General features: G+C 42.2%; 1 protein-coding gene across 3 annotated transcripts; it reads right to left on the bottom strand.

The window, feature by feature from the left end:
- Positions 1–1,551: 1,551 nt before the first annotated feature.
- On the bottom strand, positions 1,552–19,381 carry LOC118506211 (doublesex- and mab-3-related transcription factor A2). Of its 3 annotated transcripts, none has more exons than XM_036043032.1 (7): positions 18,536–19,381; positions 17,745–17,846; positions 17,460–17,670; positions 17,266–17,343; positions 3,282–3,666; positions 3,091–3,210; positions 1,552–2,982 (listed from the first exon to the last, which is right to left on the bottom strand). In XM_036043032.1, exons 1-7 carry the CDS (start codon positions 18,680–18,682, stop codon positions 2,709–2,711), a joined length of 1,317 nt encoding a protein of 438 aa, XP_035898925.1. In that variant the 5' UTR covers positions 18,683–19,381; the 3' UTR covers positions 1,552–2,708. The 3 variants fall into 3 exon arrangements, with proteins under 3 accessions (XP_035898925.1, XP_035898944.1, XP_035898935.1); XM_036043051.1 differs by having other exon boundaries at positions 18,053–18,673; XM_036043042.1 differs by having other exon boundaries at positions 2,772–2,953; positions 18,536–19,379.
- Positions 19,382–20,022: the final 641 nt, after the last annotated feature.

Below are 20,022 nucleotides of genomic sequence, written 5' to 3' on the forward strand. Positions count from 1 at the left end.
TCCCACCGGCCTACTTACGCTCATTGCTGTTGTACAAATCGAATTAAGCTTCCCGGCGATCCGTAACGTTGACAATTTAATTTTTATCTTTCTCCCTTGTGCAGAGCCACCGCACTTCACGTCATGCGAAACACACCAAACATTCAAAACGGTGTGAACAATAATAAAAACAGCTCTTCCCTCCTTAACCAACACGCTCGAGGAGAAAACCGCAGCCAAAACCCACTTCGGTCGTGTGCGAAGACCACAAGCACAACATCCTCAAGGGTTTAACCCGGGCTGCAGGAGATAAATCAGTGTGCGGGTGCGGGCCAGAAGAATGGTTTTGAAAAAAAAAATTATCTGTCAATAACGGTCGACTCTTTCGGCACCCTTTCCGAAAAGTATCCCTTCCCCTGGTTCCGGTTGTCCGGTGCTGTGTCTGTGGATATTGAAGAGCAAACAGAGGGGTTAGGATCATGCCCTGCCTTGTCGTTCCATCTTTCTCAGCCTCGGTTCCGACCATGGCACACTGCACAAAACATAAATTGAAAGGGTGCTGCTGCTTTATTTACATTCATGCTGCGGCAAAAAGGAGATGTTTTGATCCGGTTGATAAAATACGACCAATTGATTGTGCCTAACAATGCAACAAGCGCTCGTTTCTTTTTTTTTTCCTGCCTTGGGACCAACGGAAAGCAGGATTAGGACGGAGTCATCAGTGCGTTTGAATGACATTTGTCACACCAACGCACAGTGGGCATTTTCCCGACAGAAAATGTCGAAAAAGTAACATTGAGTTTTTATCAATTCAGAATGTTTTGATCGATAGATTGATTGATTGTTTTGATTGGTTCAACCTAAGAGAAAATCCAAAATTTTAATTTACTATTTCTCAAGAATTTCTCTCTACAATTATTAGAAGTTGAGCATGTTAAAAAAAAGGTGACAAAATTCATAACTTTAACTTCACACTCCACCACCACCTCCACCCCCTCCTGCAGCCGATCTACCTCAAGACCTTCATATTACTTATGGAAATTTTATATTTTTTAGTTTTAGAAAATAAAGCCCATGTAAATTTTTGTAATGAAAATTATTTGTTAAAAGTTAAATTTAATAGAAATTAATAAATAATATGGCATTTGTTACTGTAAGAAATTTGAGATTTTTTAAATCTTTCTGTTAGTTTCATAAAATTTGATTATTTACAATTAATTGGAATTTTTGCCAAAAACTAAAACTAAACAAAACTAAAAGAAAAAAGTTAGACAACACCTTACAAAATCGTTCACTGATAAGCCCATAAGAATCAGTAATAGCAGCACCATCTCGTGGGATGCTACGAAAACGGATTAATGTACTCAAATTTACTTTAAGTCAACTTACAATATTACTCCACGTTTAGTCACAAAAAGAATTTCATCCCAATATTTCTTTTTCATAGTCCACTGTGCAACGGAAGATGCGTTACGATACGTGGTAATGGTAAGCTTACAATTATTGTGATATATCTTGTGTGTGTGTGTCCTTTTGTCCCAATCGGAAGCGTTGCATGATATATTAGGTACAGAAGTTTATTATAGCGTCAATTTTTATTATATACTTTTTATAGTTTTATATTTTATACAACACTTTTCACTCATTTTCATCAAACTTATTGTATGTTTTGCCTTACGCTTTCTTTGTTATCGGTATCGGGTTCTTTTTTTGTCTCGCTCCCTTTTCTCTTGTTCATTTGTCGACTGTTATGTATACTTCAACAGTGTGTTTAGTTTGCTAGTGTGTGTTTTGCTTTAATAATATTTTGTTTTTCTTCTGATTGATATTCCCTTCCCCGGCACAACAAATGCTGGCTCAATTAGTATTAGCTTCGTGTGGCTTCCTTGCCTAGTGAAGCGCAGCATGAGTGTTTTGTTTCTCTGTATTTGTCTTTTTTTTATTACGAATCACACTAAACGTGTATGTAGAATCTTGTCCGCCATTTTTTTTTTACCTTTCTTTCCATTTTTGAGAAGCTTTTGTATGTTGGTTTGTTTGCCATTGTTTTTCAACGTTTAGCCTACGCGTGTAATTATTATTTCCCTTTTTGTTTGCTTGCCTTTTACATCGCCCCTCTAGTGTTTCGGAATGAGAAGCACAGCTGAGGAAATGGCTGCCGCCGGTATGGTATGTCAGTTACCAATGCTCCAAATAAGCCTCAAGTGAAGATTTTTGTTTTCTCTCAGTATCCAGTGCACCACTTCCGAGCGATGGAAAACGCCGGAAAAGCAAAGGAAGGAAAAATCCCTGCGGTAACAATTTACATTTAAAAGTAATCATAATTCCACTTCATCAACATCTTCATTATCATTATCGTCACCATCATAATAATAATAATAATCATCACCATCAGCAGCGCCCTCTGGTTGGTTTATATAGGAGGGAGAAGGGAACAGGCGAGTAGGGGGACGGCATGAAGGGGGAGACGCAGAGGGAGAGAAGGAACGCAAAGAATCTTCAACCAAATGGCACCACTCACTCAGCACAGCTACTGTGCGAGGAGTAGTCGCGCGTGGAGGATCTCTGGAGGACTCTCGAGACTCCGAGATGGTATGCGAGTGTGCGAGATCCCGGACAATGTTGCTGTTTTGGTGCGTTGAATGCAAGCGGATAATGATGATAGGAGACAGATTTTGTTTTTTCTTCTTCTTCTTCTTCTGGAGAGCTCTGGATACTCGCTGGATCACTTACTCGGTACCATCCACACATGGGCTGTTGGCTGCGGCAGGTGCACAGTTCGGTCCGAGACCCTGCTGGTCCTGCTGGGGTTGAGGCGGTTGTTCCGGATCTTGCAGGATGGTCGGTAGGTAGCCGGTACCGGTGTACGGTGCGGACAGGAAGCGCTTGGTGTGGGCCTGCTGCAGAAACGAGTACCGTACCGCCGGACTACTGAACGTTCCGGAAGGCATCAATGGCGAGAATGCCGACTTCACTGTAAAAGATGGTGAAGGTGTTGGAAAACTTTTCACACACACGCACGCGGACACCCGGGAATAGATAACGGCACGGTATACAGAGAGGTTTCTTTTAAGGGCCATGATTTAAATCGCAACGCACCGGCAAACCTACCTGATGGGGGTGTGGAGTGCATCGTCACCGCAGAGCATCGCTTCCATCGCCTGTACTACATCGCCCCGGTAGCGTTGCAACAGTAGCTCCACCTCGCTCCGGCGCCGGTTCGGGAACACTCTGCAGGGTTGAAGAGAACCAGCGCATGACGTTACCTCCCCATGCTCTACAAAGCAGTCTGTAACACTTACCGCAACAGGACATCCACCGGTGAGCGTTGGCTCGAGGCTTGGGAGGCACTGACACCGATGGCTTGCTGGTACTGGGTCGCGACCGGTTGTTGGCTGTAAGGCAGAAAGCCGGCACCACCGTTCGTTACCGGTACTAGCGTCGCTGGTGGCTTGCTATATACATGCGAGTCCTTCTTGAGGCTTAAATTTTCGGGCGCGATCGAATCGTCCGGTGTCGAGTCCACGTCCAGGTCCGACTCGGGTGAGCTGGGCGGGCCGGTTTGACTCGGCGATTGTTTGTCCAGCGGGAGGGAAAACAGGGAGGACTTGTGCCGGGGACTGCTGGGCGATGATTCGGACTCCGTGTCGTGATCTGTCTCGGTTGATATGCGTTGACGCTTCGGCCCTGCAGATAGACAAGCGAGATGAGGCAGTTCTTGGAGATGTAAGTTTAAAGAGTACAAGTTTGCATGATTTTTAATTCACTACATGCCGTTACATGTACTGCGCATATCTGCTGTATTAGAGACATTTTAGGACATATGGTCATTTGTTGTCCGTTCTTGGTCAGTTTTAGCGGTATTGAGGCAATGACCAGCAGAGAAACTAAGGAAGGACCAGGAAGCTGGATTCGTACCTCGGGTTTACTGTACAGAGAAGAAGACGAAGATCCAAGACACTAGACAAAGACAAAGACTTCCAGCGGACCTCTTGAGGTCTTGTGCAACTTCCTCAGAATTCTTTAAGAGTCTGCATCTTCTTGAATTTGACTTTTTATTTAAGGGAATTTCATTCTCTGAAGCTATTATATAAATTAAAGGGTGTTTAACTCCCTGGAGTTAAAAATCCAGCTAATCCTGATCGGATTTAACATCAGGTCTTAAGCTGGATTTCCTGGTGGTACCTTAGGATTACTGCACAGAGCAGAACACAAAGATCAGAGGCACTAGACGGAAGAGACTTGCACATCAACAATCTTCAGAGGTCCCCTGAAGGTCTTGTGCATCACCTCCAAAGAACTCTCTCAGAAATTTTCTGGAGTCTGGATCTTCTCGAATTTGACTTTTTATATTTACACTTCCTGAAGTTAACTAGCCAACAAATCCTGAGGGTGCGATTGGGATCGCATTTAGCACCAGGTCCTATCCAAAACTCCCCTATCCACTCCATCTACTGGCAACAAAAATGTCACTTCTACCGTACAATGTTGTCGGACGGTCATCCGAAAGCTCATCACCTCGCCTAGCGCTTAGGCAAACAATCAATCAAACCAGCAGCTATTGCGTACTGCCCGCCACCGTTCGGTCAAATTCAAATTGGATGATGTCAAATAGCCCCGGATGATGTCTCCGGCACAGTAGGCTAAAATCAAAGTTCACCCATGCAACAGTGTGTATACTGCGGCGGGGTTCCTCCCGGCGGGTGTCATCCCTGCAAGCGGACAGCGGTTTCTTGCGTGCCCATCCGTCTAACCGCTGCCAACAACCGTCTAACCGCTGCCAACAACACCCCCGGGGAAGAGAATGTCTTTAAATGTTTAAGCAAATATTGACATCCTTCCCGGGGCCGAAAAATGGTTTTTATCCAAAACAATGGAGTGGAGTTTCAATATTTGTCCGAAGTAGGTTATTTATGTTCAAAATAGATGGGCAACCGTTTCGATATCCGGCCCCGGGCCGGGTTATCCCAGAACGCACGGAACGCAACAGTGTACGTGAAAGTTTGTCAAGAAGTCAAAATAGTGGCCGGTCCGGTCCCGGCCCGATCTTTGCAACGGTGACACCACCAGGGATGGCAGGCCACTCGTACGATAGAGTTTCAAACCTGTAGCTGCAACAGTAAACACTTGACGCGAACCGTACACAGGTAAGAGGACATTTCCTGCACGACCCCGTCCGAGGACCGCTGTCACAGGCCCGTCCGGAGGTTTGGAGTCAACGCAGGAACTGGAGAAGAGAAAAAGAAGAAAAAAAGCGCGCCCGGGCTTCTGTAGACCGGGCAATGGTAACAACACATACGCACAGAGAGAGAAATATAATCATTTCAATGCAACAGAGCAGCTTCTGTTTGGCTTTTTGGGCCGGGGTCCCGTGGGGCTGTGCCATGGGAGGGGGGTGTGCGGTTTTTCGGATGCCTGGGACGTGATTGAAACCCGGCCCACGGCGATACTTCTCAAGTGGGAGCACTTCTCCAAAATGGGCTTTATTATTCGTTTTTTTTCCTCTGTGACTACGAATGACAAATAAATGACCATCCCTGATCGCTGTCGTTGGAGTGTTGGGCGAGGTGGGGGGAAGCTGAAACTCTCTTGACGATGGTGGATGGCCTTTTTTTCGGTAGCAAACAGATTCATTAACTGTATTTTGTACCAATGGATTGCTACGCACCAGGTGCAGATATCTGTTCAGTGTGCGTGTGTTAGGTGGGCGATAGAGGAAAGCAAGAAAGTGATGCACAGTGGGAGAACGACACAGGTGGATATGTCATCTTAAAGGTGACATGTGTTATGAAAAACTACTTATGAGTTTAAAGTGGACTGAAAGGTTGCGGTTTTATCATCAATGTTTTGAAATGACTCGATCCTGGTCTAGTCTTAACTATCCCACTCCAAATTACAATGTGTGTGAAAGTTTGTTACAGAAACCTTGTATTCTAGAAGTTTGGCGATATCTTGGGTCATCTATTTAACCTTTAAATATTATTGAGAATTTTTTCCTCTTTGTGGGATTCTGATTCTGAAAATTTCTGTGAAAACTGCTGTTCAAACTACTCCATTTGATACATTTGTTAGATACCAAAATTTTGATAAAAAGTCAGCAACAACCTTTTTAGCGACCCGTGCAAAAGGGTTATTTACAGATCCTTATAGGCACACCTTTGAAGTCGTCTAAAATTTCACCCGTCAGTGGGTCAAGAGCCAGCACCGATAACAACAAAGACGTTATGTTACGAACGAGAGTGCGAGATAGCCTGAGGAACCTGTTAGGCTCAAAATATGTGTCGTCATGTACAGTACATTTTTAGTCCCATTACTCTTATACGCCATATATGAAACTGAAACATAGCCTCTGCTTATGGCCTCTGACGAAATCCTTTTAGCTCTGAAGGTTTTATAGCCCCAACTGTGTGGAAGGGCATTTTAGACGCCGCTAAGATCTGTACGCTGATTTCATTATCTTGTAGCGAATTAGACTCGCAAGGCTTAGGTTGACTGGTCATGTCATAAGAAAACCACCGGACGTTTTAGCCCATACAGTGTTTTTTAGCCGTCCACATGGAGAGGTGAGGCGAGGTAGGATCAAACTGAGGTCTTGATGACGTTGAAGGGGTCCGCCAGGAAGGCAAGGTTACTAAAATGTTTACTTTTTTATCATAGTCGGCGGTAGTCATAAACATCGACAATAATTTACAACCCTAGTGGTTAGTTATCGGTTGATGAATAGATGAAAGGCGTTTTCTTCATGAAGTAGTGCAACTCTTTCTTAGTTATCAAATCGCTAAGATGTAAATGCCTCTATAAGACAGAATTCTCTAAGCAGCACATGATATTTCTTCTTCTTCCCTGGCACTACAACCTCGAGAAAGGTGGTCTCGGCCTGCCATTTCTGGCTTTCTGTGACTAGATTTTTCCCGTAGCAAAGTAGTCAGCCCAGCGTACGGGGAGGCGGTCTGGATGGGATTTGTACCCCGGTCCTGCCGTGCCATCAATAATTTACTTCATTTACACATGATATTTTCTCACAAATATTCTCATCATCAGCTTAAATTTCATCAGAATAAAGCCTGCTGTTACGTGTTGTCTGTATAATTCTACTCTAGCCTGGAAATTGCTACGAGATTTTTGTTGTTTAGTCCAACACGCGATTCGTTGTGTCATTTTAAATTACTCCAAGCAAATAAAATTTGTATAACGCTTAAAGCGTTTATTTTAGAATTCATATAAAAATTAGAAATTTCAAAATAATAATCAGTCTGTAGACGTAGAAGACTTTAGATTTAGGAAAAGGATGGTTTTCTGAATATTTCTATACCTCCTTAAGTTACTCTCACTTTAAAAAAAATCTACATTTTAAATTAAATGAATCTGATATTTTATCGAGCAGAATCTAAAATGTCCACTCATTCTTCCAGCGTGCGACACACGCAAACTCCCAACACAGTAGTGTAGTGACATTTCTTTCTGCATCAGCTTGTCCCACGCACATCCGGACACCACTAAAACGAAACGTCACTTTCTACTACGCTAAGCCTTTGCCACACCCACACAGTTACAATGATGCCAGTTTAATATCGTAGTCGATCTGCACTCGGCACACCATACACACGCACAAGTCATCAACACCATTCGCACATCAAGATGGGTAAGTGAGCGCGTCAATTACATCAGTCGTTCACCCCCGGTGTTCGTGGAACGATTTGACCAAACAGTTAATAATGCGGTACGATGCGATTAGCAGCGAGTAATAGTAGCTGAATTAATCAGCAACCGGCTCACCGAATGTCCCCTTGGCTTAAATGTCTTTTCCCCCGTTCCGGAATCGCCGGTCGTACTGGTCGTGTATAATATGGGTGAAGTGTAATTAACTGCGGTTGAGCATAAATTTGTTTGACACACTGCACACCACCATCACCACCATGGTATTGACACATTCCCGCACCACCCTTGGTTTGCGCGCCCACGCGAAAAGCCAGCAAACCCCCTTCAAACGCTAAACTTTTGCCCGCGCGTTACATGGGACCACATTCCGGGTGATAAAAGTGGTAAAAACGCAAACCATATTGCATGGATCATTTTAATTTGTTCACCCTCAGCTGCCGGTATTGCAGGCGGCTGGTCGCTACCCCCACCCAAAAGCCCACCACCCGCAAACCTCCGGGGGCTGAAAAACGGGGGTGATGAAGATAATTACTTTCCATCAAATCATCACCATAAAATTGAGCTCACGCACACGCTAGATTAAGTCGGTCCTTTCGGAGGGTTTCACAGTTTAGCGGGTGGAAAAACCACATGCCCACTACCACCTTCTCCCGGGTGCTCCGGGGCACAAGATAGGGCCGAGTGGGAACAACATGAAAATCATCACCCCTTTTAGGCCCGGGTGAATATTTGCAAAATAGAAATTGAGAGAAGAAAAAAAAAGGGCCGCCCTTCGAATAGCCGAAACACTTTGGCATCGTTTTTCCGTGCGACGGGAAGCGGGAGGGAAAACCCCCTTTTACCAGTAAATCCTCTTCAGCGTACCAGGTTTTTCACAGCAACGAGAGAAAAAAAAATATTTAATTGGAAACCACGTGCCGAAGGAAAAAAAAAGTCCAAAAAAGTTAGTCCAGCAAAATCACCACACACACAGATACAGAGTTTTCCCGATGATTTATTTGGTGGATGAATTTTTGATCTTCCTCACCAGTGCGCCGGGGCTTGGTGCCATGGGTTTTGGTATTTCAATTTCGAAAGGTCACCCCCACCCACCGGCATACTTCCCTTACCATACCATTACACCTCGCACGAGGCTCCCTCTCACTCCCTCTGCATGCGAGGGCTCTGCGCATCTGTTTATGCAACAATAAAAAAGGAGGGTTTATGGAATTGAAATTGAAAACATATTTTCGCTTTTGTGCGATGCTGGTTAGGTGAAGCGAGAAGGGTGGGGGGGGGAAGAAGAGCAAGAACCGGGTAATCGGTGGAGGAAGGGTGGAAAGATCAAGATACGCTCTTGAAGCAGGTCTCGACATGTCCTAATAAGATCGATGCTTTGTTGATTGAGTTTCGAGTGGAAATTAAATTGTATCCCATTTTTGCCAGAATTCCGACAACCGAGAAGGACGGTAAATGCCGAAGGACACCAGCACACACACACACAAATGGGAAGTGAAAAAAGGTAAAAGGAAGGTTCTTCACTTGAAGTCTTTCAAGGAAATAGACTAACCCGACAAACGGAAAACAACATCGCACAGTGGGTAATTACGTGAATTGAATTCCAAAATTTTAGCATAAAGATTTTCAGTAAATTACTATTTTTTCATTAAAGTACAAGCATCAAGTAAGCAGAAGCTAGAATTTGAACCTCCAAAACTTTGTCGTTTTTAAAAATCGTCAAAATTACTAGGTGTGAAAAAATTACACCTGTTTTACCCTTTTATAAATGATACTGTATTCAAAAGCGTCTTTTCAGATCGTTTTTAAAATTACTCAAGAAATTATAAAGGAAAAAATGAAGTTATGGTAATAAAGGCATAAAAATGATTTGCTTAATTGATCAAAACTTACATGTTGCCAAGAACAACGATCCAAAAGCACTTCCTTTGAGTCTTATTTATATTAAATCAAGTTCCTCGATTTCTATTTAAACTCACACATCAACAAAGATACTAGGCGTGTGCACAGATCCGATAGAGTTTTAGTTAAAGTAACTGCTCGCATCTATCTAACAAGCGTGTGGCGGGAGAAGGATTGAGGAAAGAGTCGAGACCGGCAATTTTAAGACGAATAACTATTTGCCAGGTTATGAATCACTTCTGCAACCTGTATTTGATAAAAAAAATTTTGCAGTTAATTTCAATAATCTATAAATAGAGCTACTTTCTTCCGCTCTACAAGCTTTAAGATCTACTGAGAGTCCGACCCATGGCAATAATGATTGAACACCTCCTAGCTCATTGATTAGGTGGACCATTTTAAACACCTTATTCTTGTGTACTTTTCTGTAGTAAACCTGTTGGCAATGTCCATCTTATCTTCTCCTCTCTCCTTCTCCTTGATATTCTATACAATGCTTTGACAGCAATAAAATTTTGTGTTTGTATTGAGCATTGTTTATGCTTGTGTGTCCGTTGTAAAAAAGATTTGTTTTAAATTCATGATTATTTTAGTTTAATATGAACACTGACATTTTCGGCATTATTTGTAACAATATGATAACAAATTTGTAAAAAAAAGGTTTTCTCATTGATAGAATGATTTTCAAGCCAAAAAACAAACAAACCAAATCAGACCAAAAAGAAATATCTAGCATTGAATTTAAAAATATGACAATACGGCGTCAATTTTTTAATAAAATAAATTTAAAAATATCGTCAAACGGTTTAAAAATCCTAATAATTACGTTAAAATAAATTTTAAAACTTTTCGATTTTCAAATCATTGTTACATGAAGCGTAAACTATTTGATAAACTTATTGGTTGATTTTTAAGTATGCCCTTAAGACTATGCTTCATGTAAACCAGGAGTTATGGGTGTAAAAGAACGGAAAATACAATTTGTTGATTGATCGAAAAATAATTTATCCCAACATACGTTCCTAAAATGCCCATTGTGCATAGTGGGGAAAACAAATTGCACAAACAGATATTTCGAATTAAGATAAACTGTCTTTTGACAGTAAAGATCTACCAGATCGAGTGCGTATGTGTGTGTCTGTACTTTTGCTCTTTACTTCAATATAGGTAAAGGAAAAGAAAATAGGAAAAAAAAATCTTTAGCGAAGGTTTGTCCGGGATGATTCTTTTCTTTCGGTGCAATGGTTTCGTCTGTTCGGGTCGTATGAACGGAGGGAAATGTAATACCTCTTGAACTGGCTATTGTGCTAACCTAACCGATAAAATAAATCTCGCACGCGGAGGTAGTTAACTGTAGGAGCGGAAAGAAATGCATCCCCTATTTAGCAACCTAGCCGAGTGTTTTTCTGTTTGTGTGTCGGTAATACACTTCTCGCTCACTTCAACTTTACCTTTTTTTTTTGGAAAAAGGATGAGCTGCCAAACAGCTCATGGTGAAAGGAAATTAAAAAAAAAACAAGAAGTACCTATTCAACTCATCACACACACACACACGCTACCACGGGGCTGATTAAAACATTTTGCATCATAATTAAACGCCGCTGCACACACTCACTCAATTGGCTTCATGCGAAGGGTCATTTATTTTTTGATTTACCTTCACTATGGGGCGGAGTTGTTATTAATTATTTGTGGTTTACTCTTTGTGTGTGTGTGTTTTTTTCTCGTTCTCTCTCTCTCTCTTTGTTGGTTTAAAAATCGATCGAGGGGAAGAATTTGTGTAAAATCGCACCTATCGCCCAAAACGGACCAAAGAATGGGGGAAAAAAAGGGAAACCGGAAGTGCAATTGAAATTGAACGCTTTATTGCATCCATAAACACACTGTGCACTGTGTGGTAGCAGACACAGAGAAGAGAAGAAATAATAACAGCTTCCTCCCAAACCCGGCCTGCGGTTTATAATGATCCTGGGTACAGTTAAAAAGACGCACACTGAGTCATGAACACGAGAGAGAGAGAAACAGAAAGAAAAAAAACGACGTTGGTTGAAAACGGAAAGTGTACTTTTCCGACAATAAGGGATTTTTATTCAACGTAACACGCGGTGCAAAGTTAAATCTTAAGCATTGTAGACATCAATGCTGGACCGTTTCAGTCGTTTAAGTGTGTATTTTTTTCTCTCATCGAGATTGTTAAGCGCTTTAATGCTTAAAGATCGATAAAAAAAGGCTTACACGCAGTCTGTGTCGTAATTGGAATTGTGATTTATGATACACTTCTCAGCGTACAGTGACGGACACTAGAACAAGACTGTCTTTATATTTGAATGTGGCAGTTTATTCGATACGAATACGAATAGGTATAAAATATATAAAATATAATATAAAATGTAGGTTTGTTTTAAATTACCAACTTATTGCTAAAACATTAAAAAATAAAACTTAAATATGGTCAAAGGTGTTGCGACAAAAAAAAAACCCATCTTTCTTCATATCAGGACCGATCTGTCCTGCATTTAGCATTAGCCAAAATTCCATCAGAATGGCAAAAATGAACTAAGAATTCGATTTCTGATTTGATACAATAATTGAATCATTTTCTAAAAATCTTTAACTAAATTTTACTAAAAAAATATATCGATTCTTCGAAATCCAGAATAAGACCATCAACATTTAATCATTATATAAAATCATTAATAATGATGTCGATATCGAGCGAATAAACTTTTTTTGTATATTTAAAAAATTGGGGATATCTTGGTAAATTGAGACAATACGGCGTCAAGCCGTCATATTTAGAATTTAAATAAATAAAAATTGGTAAATTGGGGTTATCATTAGAACAGTCCTGAATTCGAATCTAATGGACTTTTTGACATTTTTTATAAAAACAGCGTCGAAATTCGGTAGCTAATGAAGTACAGTGAATTGTCATCGTAGGAAAATTTCTAGCTAAGATTGTGCAGACCAGAGGAAAATACACACATACCAGTAGGCTACAATTTGTGAACACAAAGAAATCCTAATGAAAATATTACGATAAAAAAAATCATAAAGATGAAATAAATGCACTAAGATTATTGTTCAGTTTTTTTTCCATGCATCTCGTTCCTCTCTCATGCATCAACAACTGATTGCGATCGATTGTCGACGATCTCGTTATATAGCCAGAAAGACACAATTCTGGTCACGTCTAAACATTTCAATGAGCTCTATAATAATTTTCAATTTAATATAAACATGTATGTTATTGGCAACAGATTTCGTGTGGTGCGTTAAGGAAAGTATGCCAAGTTTTATGCATTTATGTATATAGTATTTAAAATAAATTAAATTGTTTTTGACATCATCACATTTCACATTTTGAAATATGAACACATGAACTGGGATATTTATTCGCGAATTAAAAATAGAAGCCAATCTACAAAAATGTTCAAAATTATTCTAAAAAAATGCAATCCATTTCAACCTACTCTAATGTCAATTTCTCCGTCTGTTTAATTTTTTGTTTAAAAATGCTTCACAAAACAATTGAGCGCATAGTTATGCTAACAACTGTAAGCAACGCGTTTTTGACATCCGCGAATATTGCAATATTTCAGATGCATCTGCTTAGCTCGTCTTTTACTACTGAAGTAGAATATTGAGTATCTTAACTGAGTTTATACTTAAAAAACATTTATACGCTAGTTGCTCGACAAATAATTATAAAAAATCGATATTCAACACTGCTTTATAAATCATGAAGCAAGTCTACATCTTGCTTTTGCATCTGACGCAAATTCTATTTAATCCTTCTCGGTTTCTTTGTATATATGAAGGGGGCGTAGATTTAATTTGCGTTCTTGTTGTTATGATTTTTACATTTTTATGAGACATGACTCAATAAATTTAGTAACTTCTATAAAAATTGAGATATTAACTCTAACCATCTCGAGCAGATATTCAAATCCTTGAAGAGTAAATGATCCCATTTTTCCATCCAGATTTGAGCTAAAAATGGTAGTACTCCGGCAAGTATTGTGTACATCACATATACCTTTCTTTAATACTAAGTCCTGGACCAGAACCTGGGCATATACAGTGACGGACAATTGATTAAGACCAACTTTTACATCCGAATTCCAAACCCCTGCTTTCGGCAATTCTACTAGCTATAATGAAACCAAAATTTAGCATCAATCATCCATTGAGTAAGAATAAAAAATGTGTTAATCACAGTTAAAACAATTTCATGACAGAAAAAAGACTCTGACTGTCCTCAACTCTTTCTGAGCTGACTGAGCTCATGAAGAGTAAATGATTTGCATTGCTGGGCCAATAATACAATTTATTTCCAAAAACAAACGCTAAGATATTAAAGTTATACAGAATAGATGGCGTATCAATGAACCTAGTTATTGCCTTAAGAAGGATCATACATCGTATCATCAATTTTCTCTGTTGCAATGATCCTTGTACAAACAAGATCTGCAAAATTCAAATGTTTGAGGTGAAAAATAACTCATATTAATTCTTTTAAAAATAGAAAAATTTTGATCAATCAAATTCATTCATCATTTCTTCAATCAGTACGCACCCACGCTACTATGAATGGCAATTGATAATTTTCTCTTTCCGCGTATCCCATTCTTTTCAGGTATTATAATATTTTTAAATTACAATTTCATTTCAGAATTATAACCCAATTCTCACTACCACTGACATAACGAACTTCACATACAAAACGCGTCCGTATGCACTCGATAAAGCAGTATGTATGATCGAGGTCGCTGTGCGTGCGGACAGACGGAAGTATAATTTAAACGGCAAATGCCATTAAACGAAATACAAAAGATATCGACCCCGATCAATTACGCAAAACTCAAATGAAAAAAAAAGCACAAACACACATACAAAAGAGTCAAAACATACTGCAAAACAGGCACGTTCTTTTTTCTGTTGCGACGCCTTAATTGAGCACGGTAGAATTGTTTTTCTTTTCTTTCTGGAGCAAAATGCAGCAAAACTTGAGTTGCCTCGAATAAATCACATTAAAACACATACGGATATGTGCACAATTCTAAAACAAAAAAAAAACGCTATATTGATTCTCCCAGAAATGGGGACCCAGACCTAATGCATTCAAAGATCTCCCGTGGCTGAGAGTGAATGGCACAAGGAGCAACACACACACAAAAACCCCTTGGAAAATAAAACAAGTAAAACCAAATCAATTAAAATCCACACAAAAGCGGTTCCTAGGTACGGTCGGGCTTGTGGAGGGTATGGACGAAGTTTCCGATTCACTGATGCAGCGTGTGCCTCGGCAGCGCCACGCCAGATCCTTCAGGTTTTGCCGGTACTGGACCAGTAGTCAATCCCGGGTTCCCGCTTCGGAGGTTCTCGACAGGTTCGGGAGAGGTACAGGGGAAATGGGGCAGTGAAACCTTCCTGTGAATGAAACCCGAGACTCGAGAAGTGGATATCGAGAAGGCAAACTAATACTCCCGTCGAAATTTCGGGCGAAAGTGAACCGAAAACCAAAACCGTTCTGGAGAACGCCAAGAAAAAGAAAATTCATCTCCCACACCCAGCTCTTCACGCACAAAGCGATCCAAGATCAATGAATCTAATTGTAGCGGAGTTTACAAGCCAAAGTGTGTGTGTGTGTATGTGTTCTTCAAACTGCAATAAATTGCTTGTAACCAGGATGGTGAAGCTGTCCCGTTCCGGTAACCCGGATCGAATTACAGGCGCGATCAAACCCGAATGAGTGAAACACGCTTGCAGCCAAAGGACATTGTAGCTAAGTTGGGCTCGGGTACGCTCGAAGCCGGTATGGGCTCCGGACCATCCGTCCCAGGTAGCCGTGGCGTGGGTATTTAATCCACTATCGATACAATAATGGAACTATTGGTTAATTGCTGGTTTTTTTGTGTGTGGGATCATTGAAAGATTGGTGGCTTTTACAGCAAAAAAAAAAAAAAACAGTTTGATGAACTGTCAACCGGACGTTGGGCGGGTGGTTGGAATCGATACCGCAGCGCATCGGAGGATAGTTGAGATGTTTGGATGGTGAGACTATTCTTCTATTGTAATTTAATTTACATCGCATCGCATTTTCCAAGGTTTGGAGTGAGGCTCTATTGTTATTCTAGCCTGGGAGGCATAAGTATCTCGTCAAATGTGGTTTGGCAGACAACTGCTTCCAACGATGTTCAAGAGAGATTTCGGGAATCCTGTGTCTCTTTTCCCACAAAATGAACTTTGAATGAAGTACAGAAGAACTGCTTCACAATGATTGGAACTAGGATGTAGTAATTCTACCTAATCTGTTTATAGATAATATGAGGCCTATCAAGAATTGACACTAGTCCTTGACAGGTTAGCGATAGCTCGAAGAAAAAAAAATCAAAAACTTGGTTATTGATTTTGACTTCATAGAACATCATCAGCGATTGTCTAGCTAGCTCAGAATTTACTACAGTTTCGTTACTGTTAACTCACTGTACGTTTCTCAAAAGTCTGGAGAAATGTCAGGGAATTTGAATGTTTGAAAAAACTGGGAGAGTAGCCATTGGGTAATAACTTCCCGACAGACCACCTGGAAGTCGCATCTGCCACAAAATACTGTCCAGGAAAATTGGAAAGACCTGACGACAGAAGCTGCCTATATGAGTTTGTCAGTGTTTTCTACGGAAGTTCTGGAGTTCTACAAAACCTGAGTTCTTCTTCTGAGTGGATTTTAATTCACGATCCAAAAATATAGACCTTCTTCTTCTTTCTTGGCCTAACGACCTCTTAGGTCATGTCTGCCATTTCTGGCTTACTAGACTTAATGATAGCAAGTAGTTTGATAGTAAGTCCTCACTATGGGGGAACGGTCCAGATGAGATTTGGACCCCAGTCTTGCCGTGTGAAGCCAGGCGCCACACTCACATCTACAACCGGGCCGCCCTATATAACTCTATATTACTGTATGCTCAGACAGCAGCTAGAGTGGATTACAAAAATCGCTCTTATGGCGTTCTGACTGAGCTATTGGAGATATACCTCAAACTTGGAACCGAGCTTGATAAGGGCTCTTGCATTTAAAATTAGATAATCACAATCAACATTATCTGGATCTTGATGCAATTCTTGCTTGTCAACTGAAACGAAGGGCTGATCTCTGTTAGGACTTTATACGCCCAAGAGACAATCCAAGTCGACCAATGTTAAATAGACTAACTAGCATTCACGTACATAACCCAAAATATCATAGATGTAGCTCGATACACTCATTCTAATGAACCTTGGTTGTAGACCAACACCAACGTGTGAGATCAATGTGAACTAAATGTGTATATAGTCCCGATTTCTAGTTTCACCAGGTCCTCGACGAAACTTCAAACAAACTGTCAACTACAGATTTTCCTTACTCTCATTATTGGAGAGATTATTAGAGAGGTCTTGGAGAGACGATCCCCGGTGTGATACCTAATACTGCCGAAGATCGGCGGCGTAAGATTCTTAGCTATCGGACAACAATTAACAACTGCCACTGAGCTCAAATACTAAGATATCGAGCCATAATCAGAATAGCTAAGGAAGGCGCAGCAGATTTGCTTGATTAACGACATAGTAGGGCTTCTGATACTCGGTACTTATACTTACTCATCTTGATGTGTAATTCAGTTTTTTGTTGTTAAATAATGACATTAAAAAGCTGCCATCCATGGTCAAAAGTAGATAAAGTAGACTTACCAGGACTGTCGGGTTCGCTGCGATTGGGCGAGTAGGCTGAGTGCATATGCTCCGTTCGCATTCGCTGTACATCTGTATCTGTTTTTTGGTGTTTGTGTTGGGAATAAAATTGAAACAGTTTCAGAAAAACGCTTTCAACGACTTCCTGGCATCTTGGCCTCCACTATTCTAGGCAATCCGATTGTCAATCTTACCTGCGTCGGCCGATGTGTAGCTATGGTGGGTAGCACTCTCGGCATCGTTCGGTGGCGACGGTATCCCACCATGAAACTGGCCCACCGACTGCACAGCGCCAGGATCGCTCGGTGGTGTCTGCCCGACCCCGTGCACTCCCGTCGTCCCGTACAGCAAACCAAGATCGCGCACCTCATTCTCCTCCTGGGCCTGCTGTCGGCGGAGTGCAACCTAAGCAACGGGGAATCGAAAGTGCTTGAGCGTTTCCAGGCGGACTCACGGGAAGCCCCTTGCCGATAACTTACCTGTGCCGCCATGACCCGCTGACGTTCCGCGATTAAGGTACATTTAGCGCAGACACAGTCCCGCCAGCGACAGTACCGCTTGTGTCCTTTCAGTGCACTAACCTGCGAAGTTTGAATTCAAAAAGTCCGTTATGTTTTTGTTGTTCGTTGGCAAATGGATGAAATAGCTAAAATCTCCAACGCTCTGGCACCCCCAGCACAGATTTTTTTTTTTTTTTTTTGACAGTTGGAGCATTATTCTTGATTGGGTGTGAAGTTGAACCGAATCAAGCGGCATTTAGTTGGTAATGGGAGTTCGTTCAATGTACCTCACTGAGCAATGTGCATTAGTGTGCGGGGAGTCTCGGTTGATTGTTGTGGGGATACTAGCGGATACTCCGGACCGCCTTTCCTTCTCACTCACTCACCTCGCCCATTGCTTCTTTTTTTTTTGGGGGGGGAACCATTGGCAGTCACTGTGTCTTTTCTTTCCATATTTCTGGTTTGCCTGATGTGTATCTTGCACAACTGCACAACAACCCACGGTAAGCATTTCTGATATGACTAGTATATCTTGGGTGAGGAGCTACCTCAAGTCTTTTGGGAGTATGGAAAAGGAGTTCCGGATATGCAAAAAAAAACTAAACACGGGGACGCTCTGTGAGATGTTCTGATGTGATCCACCAACTGTAAAAGGAACTCTTGTTGGTCTTAAACTTGGGTCCTGATTCTATCTTCAAGCCCTTAAGGCCTGCTGCGAGCACAACTTTTGCACCTTCTGGCATTGGTCGGTTTGCGGACGCCACACTTACCACTCCATGGTTGCGACAGCGGGCACACTTGGGCGTGCGTTGATAGCGTTCCGAGGCCGCCCGTAGGAAAAATGCTGGCGGCAGCGCACCGAGTACCGGATGTTGCTGCATCAGGTTCGACATATCGACACCGCTGGGCAAGCTCATCTCTCGCTACTATTGCTCCCTTTGTGTGTTTTTTGTTTTGCCCTTTCACGAAACCACTTCGACACACACACACGCACAGATCCTTAGACACCAGGTACGCACCGCACGCAACAAACACAGTTTGCCACAGTTTGCCTGCAATCGACCAAATTCACGGCACAATCACGGATCACTCACACACGCACCCGGTTTTTGCAAACACCACGCAACGGTTAGCACGAGACGGCGGTCACCACAGCTGCTGCTGTCGAGCGTAACACATTCCTCGCCGAACATTCAAAAGCAACTGATTCAAAAATGTTTCAACAATTGCACATTGCCGCTGTATCCTCCCTAAGCGCTAAGGGATCGCCTAAAAATCGGATAAACAAATAAGGCACGCGGTAGGGGAAACCCGAGCCCCGTTTGTGGAGGAAGGCGGGGTTCGGTTGGTAAACGAGCAAGGGGCAGGGAGAGGGGGGGGGGTTGAAACAGACGCAAAAGGCGTACAGATAAAAGACAAACAAAAACCAACCAACAACGGCACACACACACCAAAAGAAAAGTGTAAAAAAAAAACCCCGGTCCGAAGCCATCCTCCAATTGGTGGATACGATACGGTGTTACTATGAAACGTTTGCGTGTGCGTAAGCGTGACAGCTAGCGTCCGGGTTCGGGCCCGCTCTACTGGTGCCCGCGCAACGGAGACGACCTGTGGTTCTTGCAACATTGAAACACGTTCCAAAGGTGAACGTCGGCTAGCGCAAACCTCCCGGGGACCGACGGGAGGGTACTCGCTCGGGCGCGCTGTTGTGCCCTACGCTCACACGCACTGTCGCTCCTGTCTCGTTCCTGCTCGTTCGGCGAGTGTGTGTGTGTGTATATACAGGAAATACAATTATACAACTCAGCCAACCGAAACGTAACACGCGCGCGGTATAGGGCACCATGTATCGTTGTACGGCTTGTCACAGCTGCTGGCGAAGAATTACGAATCGGCAAACCGTGTTGTCCTTGCGGGTCCCAACAGCTTCTCACATGGCCCAGTTTGCATGCTTGCCAGCAGCGCGCTCTCTCTCTCACACGCTCTCGCTCTCACACGCTCTCACTCATTCTCGCACGATCGCAAGCGGATGGTAAATGTTGCGGATCCATGTGCACAACAGCTCGGTCCTTCGGCTATTATGTATCGACGCGATCGGACACACTTCAGCCCCGGAGAGGGGGGTGTCAGGTAGATCCTTATATTTAGTTGCAAACCCCCGATACATAAACGCGTGAATGGTTTGGGGGCCTCGTTCCACTCCACCTCATATCCTCCTACCCACCACTTCCCAGCACATTAGTGCACAAAACCCCTT

This window comes from Anopheles stephensi, chromosome X (genome assembly GCF_013141755.1).
Source record: "Anopheles stephensi strain Indian chromosome X, UCI_ANSTEP_V1.0, whole genome shotgun sequence".
Taxonomy (NCBI): Eukaryota; Metazoa; Arthropoda; class Insecta; order Diptera; family Culicidae; genus Anopheles; species Anopheles stephensi.